General features: G+C 40.9%; 1 protein-coding gene and 1 pseudogene across 1 annotated transcript; both read right to left on the bottom strand.

Moving 5' to 3' along the window:
* Positions 1 to 1,714: 1,714 nt before the first annotated feature.
* On the bottom strand, positions 1,715 to 8,003 carry ZNF391 (zinc finger protein 391). Its single transcript, XM_055406968.2, has 3 exons — positions 7,797 to 8,003; positions 4,368 to 4,477; positions 1,715 to 3,603 (listed from the first exon to the last, which is right to left on the bottom strand). The coding sequence occupies exon 3, from the start codon at positions 3,524 to 3,526 to the stop codon at positions 2,450 to 2,452; it is 1,077 nt and encodes a 358-aa protein (XP_055262943.2). The 5' UTR covers positions 3,527 to 3,603; positions 4,368 to 4,477; positions 7,797 to 8,003; the 3' UTR covers positions 1,715 to 2,449.
* A 1,097-nt stretch (positions 8,004 to 9,100) lies between these two features.
* Positions 9,101 to 9,856, bottom strand: LOC129543709 (GTP-binding nuclear protein Ran-like; annotated as a pseudogene).
* Between the last annotated feature and the right edge of the window lie 10,768 nt (positions 9,857 to 20,624).

Below are 20,624 nucleotides of genomic sequence, written 5' to 3' on the forward strand. Positions count from 1 at the left end.
TGAAGGCCAATGGAGAAATTAATCTTAATTCTATCAGGCTTTCCTTGAAGAATGGACATTTTCTCCCCATCCAAATACAGTGTAAGCAAATGAGCACCTCACATCACCTGAATGGTCACTTTGCATCTCTACCTGAATAACCATATGGCGTACCGCAATTTGTCATGATATTGATCTTCTAGGCAACTTCTCCTTTCTCTAATGCTGATTTGTATTGTTTTCAGTTTTCTATTTTATCATATCTTGTAAGCTGCCTTGAGTCACTTTTGAAACATAATAGTTAAAATAAAGTAGGTGACTATTGTCCAGGATGGCAGCCAGAAAAAATATCTTCTTATTTTTTATTGTGATCCTAGTTTTCCGTTTCTGTGGAGTTACAGGTCCTTCAGGATTGAAATGAAAGACTATAGGCAGATATGAAGATGATATCTATTAGCATTTATTGAGCACTTATTATGTCAGGCACTGTTTTCATCACTTTATGTGAATAAACCCACCTACTCCTTAAAACAGGCTCATGAAGTGGAAAGCTAAGAGGCCAACATCCTAGGAGCTCTGAAGGAGAGCCAGTCCCAAGGCTTAATGTACATAATTAAAGATCAAACAAAAATGACCAAAAGATTCATGAGGTTATCTCACCATTCAAAAGATTAAAGCAAATGCACCATTAAACTAAACCCTATCAATTTAAGTTAAAACTAGAATCCATTAGTTGGGTAGATGGGGCTTCTAAGAGATTTAAGACAATTTCTAACTTCAAAAAGTTCATGGATTAAAAGCACTTGACAGAACCAGAGAACAGAATAAGAAAGTATGTAATACAGCAGAATGATGCAAACCATCACTGTAAAAGACTTCTAAGAAGGTAGGCAATTGAAAGTATCACAGTGAAGGCAGGAGGTGAGCAGATCTTTTATAAAAGATTTCTGGAGATGTTAATACAAGGAAGAAAATAGGACATGTAAAAGAATGCCATGGAATAATCTGAAAGGAAGCCAAGTGTGAAGAGAAAGGGTGTGGCAGAGACAAAGGGTAGGGCTGCCAGTTGTACTGGGGAGTAATGGAAAATAAATAAATAGATCCAACTGTGGACGGTCTTCAAGTTAAAGCAGTTTGAACTTTTTCCTGGGGACAATGGGAAACTAGATTCTTTCTGAGCTAAGTGATAGTTTAGTAAGACAGCTAGATAAAGACACAGAGATAAGAGTGGCAACAGTGTGTTCACTCTGGTAATCTAGGTCCAAACTACCAAGGAGTTGGCAGCAGCAGTAGGAACACAGAGAAAGAAATCAACTATTAGGCCATTTCAAGTAAACCCTAGCAGGCTGATTACCCATGATAGAGAGGAATCGGTAAGCAATAATTATGGGGCATTTAGTGACCACTCAGCACTGCGGGATATTTTGAAGGGAACTAAAATAAGATTTCTGTCTTTAAGAAGCTTACAATCTAATTGAATAACCATAAGTATTATAAGCCAATAAAATGAAATTATTTTGGTTCAACTCTTGCCCCAAAGTCACAGAGCTAATCATTGTTAACCAGAGAAGTGCTGGGAGGTAGAAAAATTCGTGGATCAGCACAGAATCATGGGTCCCAGAGGTTCACATTTTAAGGCATAAGAGTAGCCAAAAGTGCCAATTCTGCAAATATCAAGTAGGAAAAGAACTGAGAGGTAGGCACTGCATTTGTCCTCGATAGATCAGCTTTACAAGATTGGTGAGAGTCAGAACCAGAGAGTATACATACATTTCATGAAGTCTGTAAACAAAAAATGTTTTTAATATAGGGCAGCATTAAAAAAAAAAGATAATGTAGGAACTAAATATAAGATTTTTTGATCAGGATAAGATAAAATAATACTAGGATTAATTAGGCACGTTAGTAGAAATATGGGTTATACTTTGAGGAAAATATGGTGTAGCCAAAAAGGTGAGGGATGAAGGAAGAGAAAAACTGTCCTTTAAGTCCAGAGACTGAATTTGCGTTATTTTTGTTATCCCCAAACTAATGGGTAGATTTTTGTTCTGAAGCCAACTTCTCTTCTGCTACTAGAGCCAGCAAGCCTGAAAACATCCACACACAGGATTTCCTCTTTTAAGTAAAGGGGCTGATGTGGTTGGGAAGGAAAAGGGTTCACTGTTTGTTCAGGGACCAAAGCTCCATGGAAGAGATAACGTAAAGGACTGAAAGGTGTAAGGTAGTAAGGTATATTCTAAGACTGGAGCCCTCCAAAATATTAGATTGAATATCTTAAGGTTTTTAAAGTTCATCCCCCCTTGTTGAAATGATCACTTATCTGACCACTTAGTTTCCATAAAGGAAGAAAGGTTAACTTGAAACTGGCTTATAGCTAGTGGGAAAGGAAAATTCAAACAAGTATGTTTCTCTTCAGCTATAGGAGGTTATGCTATGTGCTCTTATGCCAAGATTAGTGAAAGCTCAGATATTACTCTTTAGTGTGAAGTTGCTGGTGTCTAATAAGAGTTGAACTCTGACTGAAGGCTTTCTCACAGCTATTACACTTGAAAGGCTTCTCTCCGGTATGAGTTCTCTGGTGAATTATAAGGGAGGAGCTCCGAGTAAAGCCCTTGCCACACACTCTACACTCATGGGGCTTTTCTCCAGTGTGGATTCTCTGATGTTCAGCAAGGGATGAGCTTCGACTGAATACTTTTCCACAGTCATTGCATTCATAGGGGTTCTCTCCAGTGTGTGTTCTCTGATGTTCAATAAGAGATGAGATCCAACTATAAGCTTTTCCACATTCGCTGCATTCATAGGGATTCTCTCCAGTGTGTATTCGTTGATGCTGAATTATAGTTGAACGGTCACTGAAGGCTTTCCCACATTCATTACACTTGTAAGGTTTTTCTTGAGTATGAGTTCGCTGATGTTGACTAAGGTTAGTGCTTCGGCTAAAGGCTTTTCCACATTCACTACATTCATATGGTTTTTCTCCAGTATGGATCCTCTGATGTAGACTAAGGTGTGTACTCCGGCTAAAAGCTTTTCCACATTCAGGGCATTCGTAAGGTTTCTCTCCAGTGTGAGTTCTTTGATGTTCAATAAGGTGTGTACTTCGGCTAAAAGTTTTCCCACATTCATTGCATTCAAAAGGCTTTTCTCTGCCATGAATTCTCCTGTGGACAATGAGGTCTGATTCATAAGTAAAGGCTTTACCACATTCATTGCATTTACAAGGCTTCCTTTGTAGAAAGAATTTTTGGTGTCTAATTAAGTCTGAATTATCTTTGGAGTTTTTCCTAGATTTGGGGGACCTAGCTCCCTTTGGAATTCTCTGCTGTGTGTTAAATTTTGAGCTTAGATTAAATTTACTGGATTCAGGGCCTCTCTCCTCAGTGAAAATCTCCTTGAGAGACACTGACACTTTTCTGATTGCTGTTTTCTCAAAAGAAGATTTCTTTTGTACAGGACATTTTGTCTGCTTTGATAATTGGCCCTCATTTTTACAGGCTTCTTCATCCATAGGATGCTGGGCAGTATTCCCTCGAAGACTTTCCATTGTTGACCCTGAAAACTAGTTCTTCCAAGACAGCCTGATTGGTAGTGATGCTTCGGTTCAGTTCAAATCTTCCCTATCTGAAAGACATTTAAAGTGCAAATGTCACCTGTCTCTAGTGTGGAGAACAAGGAAAATAAACCACCAGAAATAAGAGACAACTAATTAATGTACACTAGCAACTTTATATAGGGAGAAAGTTAAAACAGATAATGAAAGAGAAGTGAACGAGGCCAGAAGAGATAACAGAGTTCTCATAGTGGATGCAAGGAGACATCAAGAAATACAAGTAGAGGACTGGGTAATATGTTCAGTCACCCAAAATGAAAATGAGCAGACATACCAATTGATGAGTAGAGAATAAGGGATTAGAAATTAAAATGAGCTATTAGCTATTTAGCCAGTTACTTATGGTAAATGAAAGAAAGGAAAGGGATGAGAAGAGTAAAGACTCTCAAATGTAGAAAGATAACCACCCTCCTAAAAGCAAAAAGTGAGAAGACTGTCAAGGTTGGAAGCAACCATTTCCTTGGCAATGGGAGAGAACAAAATTTCAGAAAATCTAATGATTACACCACTATCCCCTCTGAATCCACCAACCCTTCTTCCAACTAGTTTAGGTACTCTTCTAAACAAGTCTACGACCCCAGATTTCAGAGGTTTAACAAAACTTGCCAAGGATCTCATCTTAACAGATCTTAACTTAGAGTTCATTGAGGCCAACTTGCTCATTGGACAGGAAACAGATTCAGTAACTTAAGTCACCCAGCAAATTATAAGAGCTTAGACTAGAACTCATGTCTCCTAAATGTCAAATTGGTGGTCTTTTCGTAACACTACTCACCTAAACAGATATTTTTGGTCAGTCCCCTTTTCAGTTCCCTGAAGATCCAGTAGTATAGTTGTTCTTCTTCCAACTGGGTGATCATTTCCAGTTCACATGCTGGGATTCTGCTGATTAGAAGTGATTTAACACAAGGCTATTGGTGCTGGAAACACAGGGCTATTGAGAGCTCAACATTAATGCTTTGATTTATAGAAAAGATAGTGTGAAATTTCACAAGGCTGTGGCAGGAAGCACTAGAGAAAATGGGTATCTGAAAATTCTGGGCTAAAATTGGTTCCCAAAGAAAGGCTATACACACACCCATCAGAATCACTTATGGAACTTGTTATTCTAGATACTGGGTATTACCTCAGACCTAGGGAGTATGATGAGGCCCAGGCATTTGTATTTAGTAAGTTCACATGACTTGACAAGTTGTATTATCCAACATGAACCTTAAACACTCTAGGTTACCTGAAAAATGTGCTCACTGGGACCAGGCTTCCTACAAACGTTCTTCTCAGAGCTAGAGGATCTAAAACATAAACTCAGTCTCCCGTAAGACAGGTGGTTTCTTTCTTCTGCTGGAAGGTCCAACACATGCCAAGGATCTTGTTTCCAATTATTAGGTAACTGCCTTAGGTAACTGTATTAGGTAACTCACAACTCCTTTAAAAAGCTGGCACCCCACATTCAGACGGTACCAAGCAGTCTGTTTATCTTCCCACTTCCAAGGTTGTTCTTACACTTTCCTTATAAGAAGGAAGAACTGCAAAGCCTTCTCCGAGAATACTGACCTACACTGAATATCTGGCAGAGCATCCTGGCTCTAGCAGTAAAATGGGGAAGATATGGGAATCTGTGCCTATTCTTCTGAAAGCCCTTCTCTGAATTCTTGAGTTTCCCCCATTGAAGATTTTTCCTTAACTCGTTCTCTTGTAAATTTACCAGAGCCCTTGGATATGACAGTAGGCAACAAACTGCATAATAGTTGCCCTAATGGTTCTGCTCACAGCACAATTTGAGATCCACTAGGTTAGAAGCATATCTAGTTTCACAAGTCTTGCCTTTCTCAGAGGCCGAGAACCTTCTAGATGTCTAGGTGAACCTTGGAAAATGTTCATCAAGAAGCCATCCATGGAGAACCTCAAGAGCAACATGATGCTGCTGCTGTCTGTGTCCAGCTTTGCCAAGAACATTCCTTTCCTCTGGAAACAGGGAATGCAAGACCCTACCATTGAGTTGATTGGTAAATCAGAATTTCTAATTTATTTAGAACCTTGGAATAAAATCCAGTTGCATACTTTATGGTGCTAATGTTTCTTAGTAGGAATTTGCCTAACTGCTTAGGTTGGCTGGCCTACATTCTTGCAGCCCAGATCCGTAAGCTACTCTGCCATTATTCTGTTGGCAGTTTTGAGAATTTGTGAGGGTTTTTTGTTTGTTTTTGTCGGAACGTTGATTTCATGGTGTTATTAGAATTTAGAGGGGGCCAATGATGATGGCTATTTCTGCAAAAACAAAGAATGTTCCTTATCCTGCCAGACTTAAAAAAAAATTTGTTAATGGTTACGTGAGGCTGGAATGCACCACTACTTTTCATGTAAATACAAAGTATTTTGTAGAAATTTGCTATGTAGTGCAAAATCAAGGAAATACACTTCTTTCTCTTTGAATGATACTAGGAATTGTTCACCATTTTAGGAAAATGAAACTACTTATGGTATTAGATTCATAACTACGACATTCACATATCAGCCTGCATTCATAGCTGCTGATCCTATGTATAGGTACAATAGTCTGTTTTATCCAATCATTTACATGCTGAAATAGATATTACTCTAAATTACTTTCCTTTTTTCTCCTTTTTATTACAATTAAGGTAATATAGTGATATTATATCTGTAGATAGTTAATATTACCTATGAATTTTATTTCAAGATAGTACAAGGGATGGTAGGTCTTAAAGGTAGAGAATTACTTCTCCAGTACAGTGGAACTAAAGTATTAACAGTTACACGGTTAATAAATAGTGAATCTCTCAGGTGGTAAAGTGCAAAGTCTCTAAATCCTCTAAAGCAAAGTCCTCATCCCCAACAGAAGTCCTTGAAGATCTGAGAACATTCACACTCCATAAAGGTGACATAGGTACAATGGGAATTTTGTATATAGTGGGATATTATTATATTTTCACGTGTTACAGTCCACCTTGGAGAAGGGTTATTTTTGATAAAATGTTCAGGTTTTTGGAGACAAAGGGAAACCAGGAAGATCTGAAATTTGAAGACAGTTATAAACTGACTCACTGGAACTCTTAAAACGTAGAATATCTAAAAATAGGCAGAATCTCCTGAACAGGGAAAGAACTAGAACAGAGTTCAAAGGAGAGAGCCAATTTTGAGGGTTTACTTTCATGCTTATTAATACTTGATGACTGGTAAAATATGCCAGTTTGATATAACATTATCTCTAATTTAACTAATGTGTATATAGTGTGCAGTACAAGAGTCTCCCCCCACCCCGCCCGCCATACAGTTGTTTTGGCATTTCAAATAAGCTCATGACATGTATAACTGTTATTATATATTGTTTGTGTATGTGACACCTATGACAGACACATAGAAACCACACTGAAGAAAATTTCTACATTAAAAAAAAATTTTTTTTTTTAATAGCTCTTCTCATGGTGCTTAGCTTTCTGGTACGGGGTTGACTACTTCCTCGAGCCTTTGCCAATGCACCGAAGAGTTAACTTCAGCAGCCTCCATTCAACTCAGAGATGGTCAAGTCTCCAGGCCTATCAAAAGATGCTCTTCAGACAACAGTGTCCATAAATATTGGCTCAAAGTCACAACAGATTCACAGAATTTTATATACAGAATTTGTCAGTACTTCTAACAAATAACACCTGTTATGTTCAAGCATCAACCCTCATCATCGGAATCATTGAAAAATACTACTGCTCTCAAGTTCGGTAATTTCAAGTAAGGTACTTCGTCTCTATGTGCCTCGATTTTCTTGTCTGTAACTGAGGATAATAATAGTACATCTCAAGGGGTTAAAGTGAGGATTAAATGAGTTAATTCTGCTAAAAACTCTTAGTGCCTAGCACTCGCTAAACATCTGGGCAACACCCCCAATACAGAAGCCCTTCCTCGCCCAGCTAGAACGGAGCAGAACGCAACTCTGATCTTTTCCATCTCCCAGGGGCTCACCCGGAGAACATCACCCGCTGTCACTGCAGCCGAAGGACTAGGCTGTGCCCACCCAGGAGGCGAAAAACCATGCCGGGTCCCAACCGCGGAGGCACCTCTCGGCCGGATCTGCGGACAGGCCACCTCCAGCCCACTCGCTGGTGTTCCCCGCGAGGCCTGTTTCGGCACGATCACTTCACAGAATCTCCAGGCCCACCCGTCCAGGCCCCAGGACCCTGCGTGCCCCACTCACCGGCCGTCTCTGGCCGAGCGCCGGGACACACCCTGGCCCGGACCCTGGCTTGGACGGAACCTGAGTGCGCGGAGCTAGAGGAAGCCGGAAGGATTAATGGGAAACCCTTGAGTCGAACTCCGGGTCTCACCAAGTTTCCCGAGGTCACTGATGCTCTTCCACTCAGACTCGTGTGCTGCTCAGTACGGAGAGCTAGTCATTGCCTGATTAACCGCCCAGCCCTAGTTCTCCTGGAGCAGATGACCTGTTAGAGGACAGAGACGCCAAGGAGAATAGGAAGCATACCAACGGCCGTGGCTCCGCGCCTGCGCCGCAAGGTCCTCGACCGCTAAACTATGCTCAGACTTTGTTGGAGATTATTGCAGAGCACCTTCCCTAGTGTGACACTGAGATTGAGAACTTGACACTAAAGGCCTGGAAAGCGGGTCTTCGAAAGATCCTGAAGGTCTTAATTCATTCTACAAAGTATAACCTGGTTTATATTTTTAAACAACATACCTGCAGAACTGATTAAAATACAGATTCACATGCTTCCCACTCGTTGGCTTGAGGAAAGTCTGAGAAACACTGCATGTTCAGCAGGCATCCCAGATAATTCTAATACAGATCCGTCTCTGTGAGAAACAGGCTCCCCACCCACCCACCCTCCACACACACACATTCTAGATGCTTAAATGCAATTAAAGGCAGGACAGGTCCCCAAAATTCCACCAAGAGATGTAAAGGTTAAAAAAATTAGGAAGCCACTCTGGTCATGAAGATTTTTTACGTCTGTTTTATTCTAAGAGTTTGATAGTCTTGCTCATAAAGTTAGATCTTTGAAGCATGCTAAATTATTTTTTATATTTTAGATTTAAGGGACTAGATTTGACAGAGTGCCTGATCAACTAAGGATGGAGGTTCGTGACATTAGACAGGAATTAAGACCATTCCCAAGAAAAAGAAATGCAAAAAAGCAAAATGGCTGTCTGAGGAGGCCATATAAATAGCTGTGAAAAGAAGGGAAGCGAAAAGCAAAGGAGAAAAGGAAAGATATACCCATTTCTTTTTTTTTTTTTGAAATGCAACTTTATTCTGAATCTAAACGAAAAGGAATGGGAATGACAGTAACAAACAAGATTCCACCTCTCATATTGTCATGTGACTATAGCAGTCTTATATTTGAAACTCAAGGAGGAAACAACTGTGTTCCAAAACACCTAAATATGCAGGTCCAAAAAATGAAGGTTTTGTTTTAAACTGCTACATTGACTCTAAAGCCCATCCATCTCCTTCAGCATCCAAAGATTAAGCACATAATCTGCTTAGCTATATAATAAAGTGGCAAACACGCTGCACCACTGACATCACAGGACAGTTGCCTATAAAACTAGACTTCTGACGCTGGGCCCCAGCTTCACTTTCTCACAGGTCATCATCTTCATCCGGGAGAGCAGTTGTCTGAGCAACCTCTAAATCATGCTGGTACTGTGCTGCCAAGGCTGGGTCCATGACCACCTCTGGCGGGGCAAGAGCAGGCATGGCAACAAACTCCAAGTTAGGGTCTCCAATCAGTTTTCTAGCAAGCCAGAGGAAGGGCTTTTCAAAGTTGTAGTTACTTTTGGCAGAAATGTCATAGTACTGAAGATTCTTCTTTCGGTGGAAGACAATTGACTTTGCCTTAACCTTTCTGTCCTTAATATCCACTTGTTGCCACACAACACAATTGGGATGTTCTCACACACTGGTACCAGATCTCTATGCCAGTTAGGCACATTCTTGTAAGTAACTCTTGATGTTATGTCAAACATTATAATGGCACACTGAGCTTGTATATAATAACCATCTCTCAGTCCACCAAATTTCTCCTGACCAGCTGTATCCCATACATTGAACTTAATAGGTCCTCTGTTGGTATGGAACACAAGAAGATGGACCTCAACACCCAAGGTAGCTACATACTTCTTCTCAAATTCACCAGTCAGATGACACTTCACAAACGTAGTTTTTCCAGTACCACCATCACCAACCAAAACAAGTTTGAACTGAACTTGGGGTTCTCCTTGGGCAGCCATCGCGATGTTACTTCCAGAAGTGTCTCCGTGCCCGTCTGACTCAGATATACCCATTTCAATGCAGAGTACCAAAGAATAGCAAGGAGAGAAAAGAAAGCCTTCCTCAGTGATCAGTGCAAAGAAATAGAGGAAAACAATAGAATGGGAAAGACTAGAGATCTCTTCAAGAAAATTAAAGATACCAAGGGAATATTTCATGCAAAGATGGGCTCAATAAAGGACAGAAACGGTATGGACCTAACAGAAGCAGAAGATATTAAGAAGAGGTGGCAAGAATACACAGAAGAACTGTACAAAAAAGATCTTCAGGATCCAGATAATCACCATGGTGTGATCACTCACCTAGAGCCAGACATCCTGGAATGTGAAGTCAAGTGGGCCTTAGGAAGCATCACTATGAACAAAACTAGTGGAGGTGATGGAATTCTAATTGAGCTGGAATATTTGAAATATCAAATCCTGAAAGATGATGCTGTGAAAGTGCTGCACTCAATATGTCAGCAAATTTGGAACACTCAGCGGTGGCCACCAGACTGAACTGAAAAGGTCAGTTTTCATTCCAATCCCAAAGAAAGGCAATGTCAAAGAATGCTCAAACTACCACACAATTGCACTCATCTCACACATCAGTAAAGTAATGCTTAAAATTCTCCAAGCCAGCCTTCAGCAATACGTGAATCGTGAACTTCCAGATGTTCAAGCTGGTTTTAGAAAAGGCAGAGGAATCAGATATCAAATTGCCAATATCTGCTGGATCATTGAAAAAGCAAGAGAGTTCCATAAAAATATCTATTTCTGCTTTATTGACTATGCCAAAGCATTTGACTGTGTGGATCACAATAAACTGTGGGAAATTCTTAAAGAGATGGGGATACCAGACCACCTGACCTGCCTCTTGAGAAAAACCTGTCTGCAGGTCAGGAAGCAACAGTTAGAACTGGACATGGAACAACAGACTGGTTCCAAATAGGAAAAGGAGTACGTCAAGGCTGTATATTGTCACCCTGCTTATTTAACTTATATGCAGAATACATCATGAGAAACGCTGGGCTGGAAAAAGCACAAGCTGGAATCAGGATTGCCAGGAGAAATATCAATAACCTCAGATATGCAGATGACACCACCCTTATGGCAGAAAGTGAAGAAGAACTGAAGAGCCTCTTGATGAAAGTGAAAGGAGAGTGAAAAAGTTGACTTAAAGCTCAACATTCAGAAAACTAAGATCATGGCATCTGGTCCCATCACTTCATGGCAAATGGATGGGGAAACAGTAGAAATAGTGGCTGACTTCATTTTCTGGGCTCCAAAATCACTGCAGATGGTGATTGCAGCCACGAAATTAAAAGACTCTTGCTCCTGGGAAGGAAAGTTATGACCAACCTAGACAGCATATTAAAAAGCAGAGACATTACTTTGCCAACAGAGGTCTGTCTAGTCAAGGCTATGGTTTTTCCAGTGGTCATGTATGGATGTGAGAGTTGGACTATAAAGAAAGCTGAGCGCAGAAGAATTGATACTTTTGAACTGTGGTGTTGAAGAAGACTCTTGAGAGTCTCTTGGACTGCAAGGAGATCCAACCAGTCCATCCTAAAGGACATCAGTCCTGGGTGTTCATTGGAAGGACTGATGTTGAAGCTGAAACTCCAGTAATTTGGCTACCTGATGAGAAGAGCTGACTCATTTGAAAAGACCCTAATGCTGGGAAAGATTGAGGGCAGGAGGAGAAGGGGACGACAAAGGATGAGATGGTTGGATGGCATCACCGACTAGATGGACATGGGTTTGGGTGGATTCTGGGAGTTGGTGATGGACAGGGAGGCCTAGCGTGCTGTGATTCATGAGATCGCAAAGAGTCGGACACGACTGAGTGACTGAACTGAACTGAACTGAACTGAAAGCGCCTGCCTACAATGCAGGAGACCTGGGTTCGACCCCTGGGTCGGGAGGATCCCCTGGAGAAGGAAATGGCAACCCACTCCAGTCCTCTTGCCTGGAAAATCCCATGGATGGAGGATCCTGGTAGGCTACAGACCATGGGGTTGCAAAGAGTCGGACACAACTGAGCAACTTCACTTTCTTTCAAGGGTACAACTTCATTATTCTGTATGTAGATACCCAGTTTCTCCAGTACCATTTGTTGAAAAAAGACTGTCCTCTCCCAATTATATAGTGTTAACACTGGTTGAAAATTCAACTGATATATATATGAGAAGGTTTTTTGGTTTTTCCTGGGCCTTCTTTTGAGATTACACTGTGTAACTCTGTGGTAAAATTTGAAATTAGGAAGTATGATTCTTCCAATATGTTCTTTTTCAAGAACTGTTTTGGTTTGGAGGGTCCCTTGAGATTCAGTATGTATTTTAGGAAGGTTTTTTCTATTTCTGTAGAAAAACATTGTTGGTATTTTGACAGGGACTACATTGAACCTGCTTTGAGTAGTGTTGCCAACTTAACAATCAGTTCAGTTCAGTTGCTCAGTCGTGTCCGACTCTGCAACCCGATGGACCACAGCACGCCAGGCCTCCCTGTCCATCACCAACTCCTGGAGTTTACTCAAACTCATGTCCATTGAGTTGGTGATGCCATCCAACCATCTCATCATCTGTTGTCACCTTCTCCTCTTGCCTTCGATCTTTCCCAGTGTCAGGGTCTTTTCCAATGAGCCAGTTCTTTGCATCAGGTGGCCAAAGCATTGGAGTTTCAGTTTCAGCATCAGTCCTTCCAATGAACACCCAGGACTGATCTCCTTCAGGATGGACTGGTTGGGTCTCCTTGCAGTCCAAGGGATTCTCAAGAGTCTTCTCCAACACCACAGTTCAAAAGCATCAATTCTTCTGTGCTCAGCTTTCTTTATAGTCCAACTCTCACATCCATACATGACTACTGGAAAAACCATAGCCTTGACTAGACGGACCTTTGTTGGCAAAGTAATGTCTCTGCTTTTTAATACTGTCTTCTAATCTATAAAGATGGTATGTCTTTTCATTTACTTAGATCTTCTTTCATTGCTTTCAGCAAGGTTTTATAGTTTTTGATGTATAAATCTTTTTCTTCCTTGGCTAAATTGATTCTTATGTATTTTATTATTTTTGATGCTATTGCAAATCGAATTCTTTAATGAATAAAGTAATCAGATAGAAAATTAGTTTTTTAAAAATGGAGAATTTGAGCAACAATATGAACCAATTAGACCTAACAATATATATATAGAACATTTCACTCAACAGCAGAATACACGTTTTTCTGAAGTGAACAAGCAACATTCTCCAGGATAGAACATATGTTCTGTTCAGTTCAGTTCAGTCACTCAGTCGTGTCTGACTCTCTGCGACCCCATGAATCACAGCACACCAGGCCTCCCTGTCCATCACCAACTCCCGGAGTTCACTCAAACTCATGTCCATAGAGTTGGTGATGCCATCCAGCCATCTCATTCTCTGTCGCCCCCTTCTCCTTCTGCCCCCAACCTTTCCCAGCATCAGAGTCTTTTCCAGTGAGTCAATTCGTTGCATGAGGTTAGACCACAGTAAAAATGTTAATAATTTTTAAGAGAGTAATATCATACACAGTATCTTTTCTATAATAAAACTAAAATCAAAAGCAGAAGGAAAGCTAGAAAATTCACAACTATGTGGAAAGTAAATAGAACAAGGAAAAGTGGAAGCAGTGGCAGACTTTATTTTCATGGCCTGCAAAATCACTGTGGATGGTGGCTACAGCCATGAAATTAAAAGACTCTTTCTCCTTGGAAGGAAAGCTATGGCAAACCTAGACAGCATATTAACAAGCAGAGACATCACTCTGCCAACAAAAGTCTGTATAGTCAAAACTATGGTTTTTCCAGAATTTATGTGTGTATGTGACAGTTGGACCATAAAGAAGGCTGAAGAATTGATGCTTTTGAATTACGGTGCTGGAGAAGACTCTTGTGAGCCCTGTGGACAGCAAGGAGATCAAGCCAGTCAATCCTAAAGGAATTCAACCTTGAATATTCATTGGAAGGACTCATGCTGAAGCTGAAGCTCCAATGCTTTGGCCACCTGATGCGAAGATCAGACTCACTGGAATAGACCCTGAGACCAGGAAAGATTGAAGGCAAAATGAGAAAGGGGCAGCAGAGGATGAGTTGGTTGGATGGCATCACCAACTCAGTGGACGTGAATTTGGGTAAATTCTGGGAAACAGCGGATGACGGAGAAGCCTGGCATGCTGCAGTCCAGGGGGTTGCAAAGAGTTGGACATGACTTAGCAACTGAACAACAAGAACAAAAATGGAAACGAACATAGTCTTAAACAACCAATGGATCATTAAAGAAATCACAAAGGAAATTAGAAAATAACTTGAGAAGAATGAGAATGAAACACAATACTTCTGGAGTGATGTATTATTTTCCCAGATCCCCTAGGGGTTGAGAAGCCCTTTCAGCCCTTTGGAGTTAAAACTGTGACTGACTTCTGTGCTGGCTCCTCAGCAATCAAAAACAGTGATCAGCAATCAAAACATAAAATCTCAAGTTTCAGAGAGCAAGATCTTTATTGCCCACCACTGCACCAGCAACCTGCACCAGGCGCAAGGCCCATAGTTCCCACTGGCTGCCTGCCATATTGCTAGGAATGTGGGATGGTAGCTGCTACATGGGGAGAAGGCAATGGCAAGCCACTCCAGTACTCTTGCCTAGAAAATCCCATGGACGGAGGAACCTGGTAGGCTGCAGTCAGTGGGGTCGCTAAGGGTCGGACACAACTGAGCGACTTCACTTTCACTTTTCACTTTCCACTTTCACACATTGGAGAAGGAAATGGCAACCCACTCCAGTGTTCTTGCCTGGAGAATCCCAGGGATGGGGGAGCCTGGTGGGCTTCCGTCTATGGGATCACACAGAGTCGGACACGACTGAAGTGACTTAGCAGCAGCAGCAGCAGCTGCTACATGAAGCAGTGATCATCGTCAAAATTTAACAATCTTTTCATCAGTTTCTCCTCTGGACTTTGCAAGTGTTTGACTAGACTCCAGAATTCCAAAAGAGTTATTTCACAGGGTCATGAGAGCTCAGTGGTTATTTCTATGGATGGATGATTCCTGGGTATTCCTATTCATCCCTGTTTCATGACATAGCTATCATTTCCTTTTACAAAGGATAGAAGGAAGATGGAATGACACAGAAACAGTATTAGAATGAAATCTTATGTTCTTTAAGGGGGAAAAAGCCTCTTGTACAGCGGAGAGATTTTAAAACATTGTCCTCTCTGGGTGTTAAACTTGCCTTTGTGAGGGTATGAAGGTTATGTTCCTAAGCAACATAAATGGAACCTGAGACTCTTCAGTCTTATACAGGCATTATTCTCTGTGGAGAAGTTAAAGGCATGGGAGGATAAACAAGACCTGATCCACTGCAGAAAAACAGGTGGACACAGAGCACCAAACTTGACCTTTTATCCCTCAGTTCAGTTCAGTTCAGTTGCTCAGTCGTGTCCAACTCTTTGTGACCCCATCGACTGCCACTCACCAGGCCTCCCTGTCCATCACCAACTCCCAGAGTTTACACAAACTCAGGTCCATTGAATCAGTGATGCCATCCAACCATCTCATCTTCTGTTGGTCCCCTTCTCCTCCTGCCTTCAATCTTTCCCAGCTTCAGGGTCTTTTCCAATGAGTCAGTTCTTCGGATCAGGTGGCTAAATAATTGGAGTTTCAGCTTGAGCATCAGTCCTTCCAATGAATATTCAGGACTGATTTCCTTTAGGATGGACTTGTTGGATCTCCTTACAGTCCAAGGAACCCTCAAGTGTCTTCTCCAACACCACCGTTCAAAAACATCCATTCTTCGGCGTTGGTTCCTAGGTTCAGATCAAAAGCTACTGCCTGGAGCGCAGGGACCAATCTGGCCGTTGTCTTGGAGACAGCGAGAGAGATGAGTTGCCCAGGATTCTCAGCGCCTCTGTTGCGTCATTTCCCGTCGCCAGTCCTTGGCTCGGTCGCGTTAGCCCGTGTTTTTTGGTAGGGTGCCTAGTTCCATACGTAGAAGCATTTATGCTATTGCATCAGGAGAAAAAGGAGTCAGAGGACTGCCACCTTATCGTGCAGAGGTCTGAGAGAAAACCCAACGGGGTACTTAGACAAAAGAGCTTAAACAAAATTCGAGAGATAAAACAAAAGCCAACTGAGGATCCATCACAGTTTCTGGAAAGGATTTATCAAGTTTGCAGATGTTACACAGATACAGACCCCGAGGCCCCTGAGAATGTAAGGATGATAAACATGACCTTCATCAGGCAAAGTGCTCCAGAGATTAAAAAATTATAGAAATTAGATAGTGTGTTTGAAATGAACCCTTCTCAGTTAGTAGATGTTGTTCTTGAAAGTGTTCAACAGCAGGGAACAACGACAGAAGCAAGGAGATGCGACACGGAATACAGGTTTTCTGGTAGCAGCACTAAAAATGAGTAACCCAAGGAGGGCTCCCCGGAGAAGGCGATGGCAGCCCACTCCAGTACTCTTGCCTGGAAAAGCCCATGGACAGAAGAGTCTGGTGGGCTGCAGTCCATGGGGTCGCTAAGAGTCGGACTGGACTGAGCGACTTCACTTTCACTTTTCACTTTCATGCATTGGAGCAGGAAATGGCAACCCACTCCAGTGTTCTTGCTGGAGAATCCCAGGGACGGGGGAGCCTGGTGGGCTGCCGTCTATGGGGCCACACAGAGTCGGACACGACTGAAGCGACTTAGCTGCAGCAGCAGCAGCAGCAGTGACAGTCTGAATAGTGTTTTGTAGGTTACTGGTTGACAGTACGCCTTGCTGTTTCAAAAAGCCTTCTATGGAGAGGACCCACTCTCAGTTGCGAGATTGCAACACAGCAATGCTCCGGATGGACTCGTGGGAGTGTCTGGATAGGTCTCTAGGTATCCTGGCAACCGCCTGGCCTCCAAGTGAAGTTTCAGGTCCTGTCGCCAATGTTGGGGATGATCCCAGGCAGGTGGGCACGTCAAGCACTTGTCTGCCTTTTCCATTTACCTAGGTTTCCCAATTGTGAAATCTGTGTTGTCCCCTGTTCAAAAGATCGTTTGAGACGCGCTCAAGATAACTGGTTTGTTCCAGAGTGGTTTTGGTGATAGATGCTTTTTCTTTTTTAATGGTTCCACTAGGTATTACAATTTTTTTTTAAAGATAAATTAAGATTTTTAGTTGGAGTTTTAATGTCAAACTCTCAAAAATTAACAAAATAGCTATACAGAGAAGTAGAAGGATATGGACTTGAAAAGCTCTGTGAACTAATTTTCAGACAACAGTAGGATACAAATTCTATTTATTATTTACTTGGGGCACGTGTGAGCTTTGATCTTCATTAGGTATGCAGGATCTCTTCGTTGTGGCATGAGAACTTAGTTGCAGTATGTGGGATCTAGTTCCCTGATACTGGAAGCGTGAGTCTTAGCCATTGGACCACCAGGCAAGTCCTGAGTTGCTTTCTTATTGCTGAGTTCTCAGTTCTTTGTATATTTTGGTGAACAATCTTTTGTCAGATGTACCTTTTGCAGTTATTTTCTTCCAGTCTATGACTTGTCTTCTACTTCTCTTGATAATTATTCTTTGCAGAGCAACAGTTTTTAATTTTAATGAAGTCCAGCTTATCCATTATTTCTTTCATGGATCACTTTGAATCTAAAAAGGTATCATCATATCCAATGTTATCTAGGTTTTCTCCGATATTATTTTTTGACAGCTTTATAGTTTTCTATTTTACATTTGTCTATGATCTATTCTGAGTTTTTGTGAAGGATGTAAGGTCCGTCTAGGTTGGGTTTTTTGTCTCTCTCTTTTTTTTTTTTTTTTTTTGCATGTGGCTATTCAGTTGTTCCTGTGCCTTTGTTGAGAGTACTATCTCTGCTCCATTGTGTTGGCCCAGGTTCAATCCCTGGTTGGGGACCTAAGATTCCAAAAGACACCCAGTGCAAAAAGACTTTATGCTCAAAGAAAGTAAGACAAAACATTTTTTTTAGGATTATAATTGTTCAAGTTTACTTTTTAAAATATCTGATGCATTCATATGATTCAAAAATAAGTTAAAAAGATATGCAGTGAAAGACTTACCTTAGATTTTTTTTCTACATCTGCCCAGTTCCTGCTTCCGACTCTCTTTACATAACCCCTATACTTATCTGACCAGAGTTTATAACAAATACAGATTCATATCTCTCCTTTTTGTTAAAAAAATTATGTACACTAGTTAGCCTCTTGCTTTCTTCACTGTATCTTGGGGAATCTTTCCATATCGGTATGTAGATCCGTTAGGGGAAATACAGTGCCTGAAACTGCCTACCCTTGCCAGGCACCATAGTAATCATTTGCATGATTATTTTACAACAGAAGGTTCTACGAAGGAACACAGAACTAATAAGCCACCACCAACCTGAAGAGTTTGGGAAAGGTCAAAAAGTGACACCACATGTCTGGTCATCTCCTAGAATCCATCTCGCTGACATCCTGAGCTGCACAATGCGTGTGCCACCAGGAAGAACTCTGAGTTAGAATGATTGTCCAAAGAGTTTGGGAAAGGTCAAAAAGTGACACCACATATCTGATCATCTCTCAGAATCCATCTCGCTGACATCCTGAGCTGAGCAATGCGTGTGCCACCAGGAAGAACTCTGAGTTAGAATGATTGTCCAAAGACAACCCAGAAACTAATTCCATCACCCTAAAACCTGAGGCTGTGAGCCACATGACAGAGCAGTTCTCCTGGGTTCCCTTACCCTGCTGCTCTCTGCCCAGGTCCCTTTCCCAAAGAAGTCTCTTGCTTTGTCAGCACATGTGTTTCCTCAGACAATTCATTTCTGAGTGTTAGACAAGAGTCCACTCTTGGGCCTTGGAATGGTTCCCCATTCCTACAACAGTTTTAAGCTTGATAAAGTATTAGTCACTCAGTTGTGTCCAACTCTGTGACCCCATGGACTGGGGCCCACTAGGGTCCTCTGTCCATGGAATTCTCCAGGGAAGAATACCAGAGTGGGTTGCCATTCCCTTCCCCAGGAGATCTTTCAAACCCAAGGATCGAACCTGGGTCTTCTGCATTAACAGGCAGATTCTTTGCAGTCTGAGCCACCAGGGAAGCCCACTTCAGGTTGGTGGTGGTTCAGTCACTAAGCTGTGTCTGACTCTTGTGATCCCATGGACTGTAGCATTATAAACACTCATTAAATGTTAGCTATTATCATTTTTAAGAATAATTGTTTTATTATTATAGAGAATATGAGAATACAGATAAGGAGCCGAGAACAGGTAATGTTAGAATTGAATCCTGAAGAATTAACAGGATTAGCAATTAGTTTAGCAAATAGTAGGTGGTGGGAAGGAAGTTCTAAATTAAAGATCAGCATGAGGAGGGAGACATGAGAAATGTGATGAACTCTAGGAAGTAAAAAGAGTATGGTTAGAATATAAGGCATATTAAAGTGACAAATAATGATGCTGGATTTGTAGGTGGGTCAAAACATTAAGGACTTTTATCTCAAAAGTATAGGAGAAATTTAAGTGTTTGTTTAGAATTTTTATATTTGAAAGGTCATGGTATCAGTGGAATTAAGGATTAGAAAGGGGACAGATGAGAAGGCCTTACCTGATACCGCACAAGTAGTCTGTAGAAAGCTGGGATTAAAACTAAGTCTTTAGCCTTTATCATCTATATTACATCATACTGCTTCCTAGGGCAGTAGAGATAAAGAGCTTGGACTCTGGAATTCTGGCTTAATGTGTGACTTTAAGCAAATGACTCAGTACTCTGAACCTCCCTTAAAGTAGAGATTCTATTATTCACTTCATAGGCTCTTTAGGAGAATTAGCTGTGTTATATTATGAATCAGCTTGGCATAAACTCAATGAATATTATCTATAAAACCAAAAAAGTAATGAGTTTCCTTTCTTCCAAAACATGAAACAATAACTCAAGAGACAGCATATGTAAAAATAAGATAATAGATAAACACTAGGCTTATCTATCATCTATACCATTTTTCTGAATTCCATTTATATGCATTAATGTGTGATAGTTGTTTTTCTCTTTCTGATTTACTTCACTCTGCATGACAGTCTCCCCCAAAAAGAGGGATATATCTATATGTATAGCCGATTCATTTTGCTGTACAGCAGAAAATAGCACAACATTGAAAAGCACTATACTCCAATAGAATTTTTTTAATAGATAAATATAAGGCACTGCTTTTCAGTGCTAAAATTAGAAGTTAAAACAGTACAGTAAATACTGTGGGAGATTAGGAAAACTAGGGAGTTAGGAATGTCATGAGACTAGTATAATTTGAGTGAGACTCTAAAGTATGGTCAAGAATTAGGTAAAACAAACAAAGAAGGACTTTTTGGACAGAAGGAGCAATAATAAACTAGTTACAATGAATAATGTTGAATATTAGGAATACAGTTAATGAAATCATTAATTTCTCATGTTTAATGCTTGTTTTTTATATTCCTGGATCTAGGGGTCACATTGAAAATAGACACTTCAGTGAAAATCTACATACTGAATAGGGAGACCCTCACTCCACAAATTCTTCTTTTCACTTGATTCAGAACATGGGCCATCAGACTTCTACCTCCCACCCCCTTATAACCTAGCAGGATGCTATGGGGTCTTCCCCAAACAGACCCTTCCCACTTCATATCCTTTGTCTGACTCTTGTTTGTAGAAAAACTTTATTTTCTTAGCCTTCTCCATGTTCTAGAAAGTAAATTTCATCAAAATGAATAAGTAGAAAGAAAGGAAAA

Source organism: Moschus berezovskii, chromosome 23 (genome assembly GCF_049115385.1).
Source record: "Moschus berezovskii isolate FMDL1 chromosome 23, NW_MosBer_1.0, whole genome shotgun sequence".
Taxonomy (NCBI): domain Eukaryota; kingdom Metazoa; phylum Chordata; class Mammalia; order Artiodactyla; family Moschidae; genus Moschus; species Moschus berezovskii.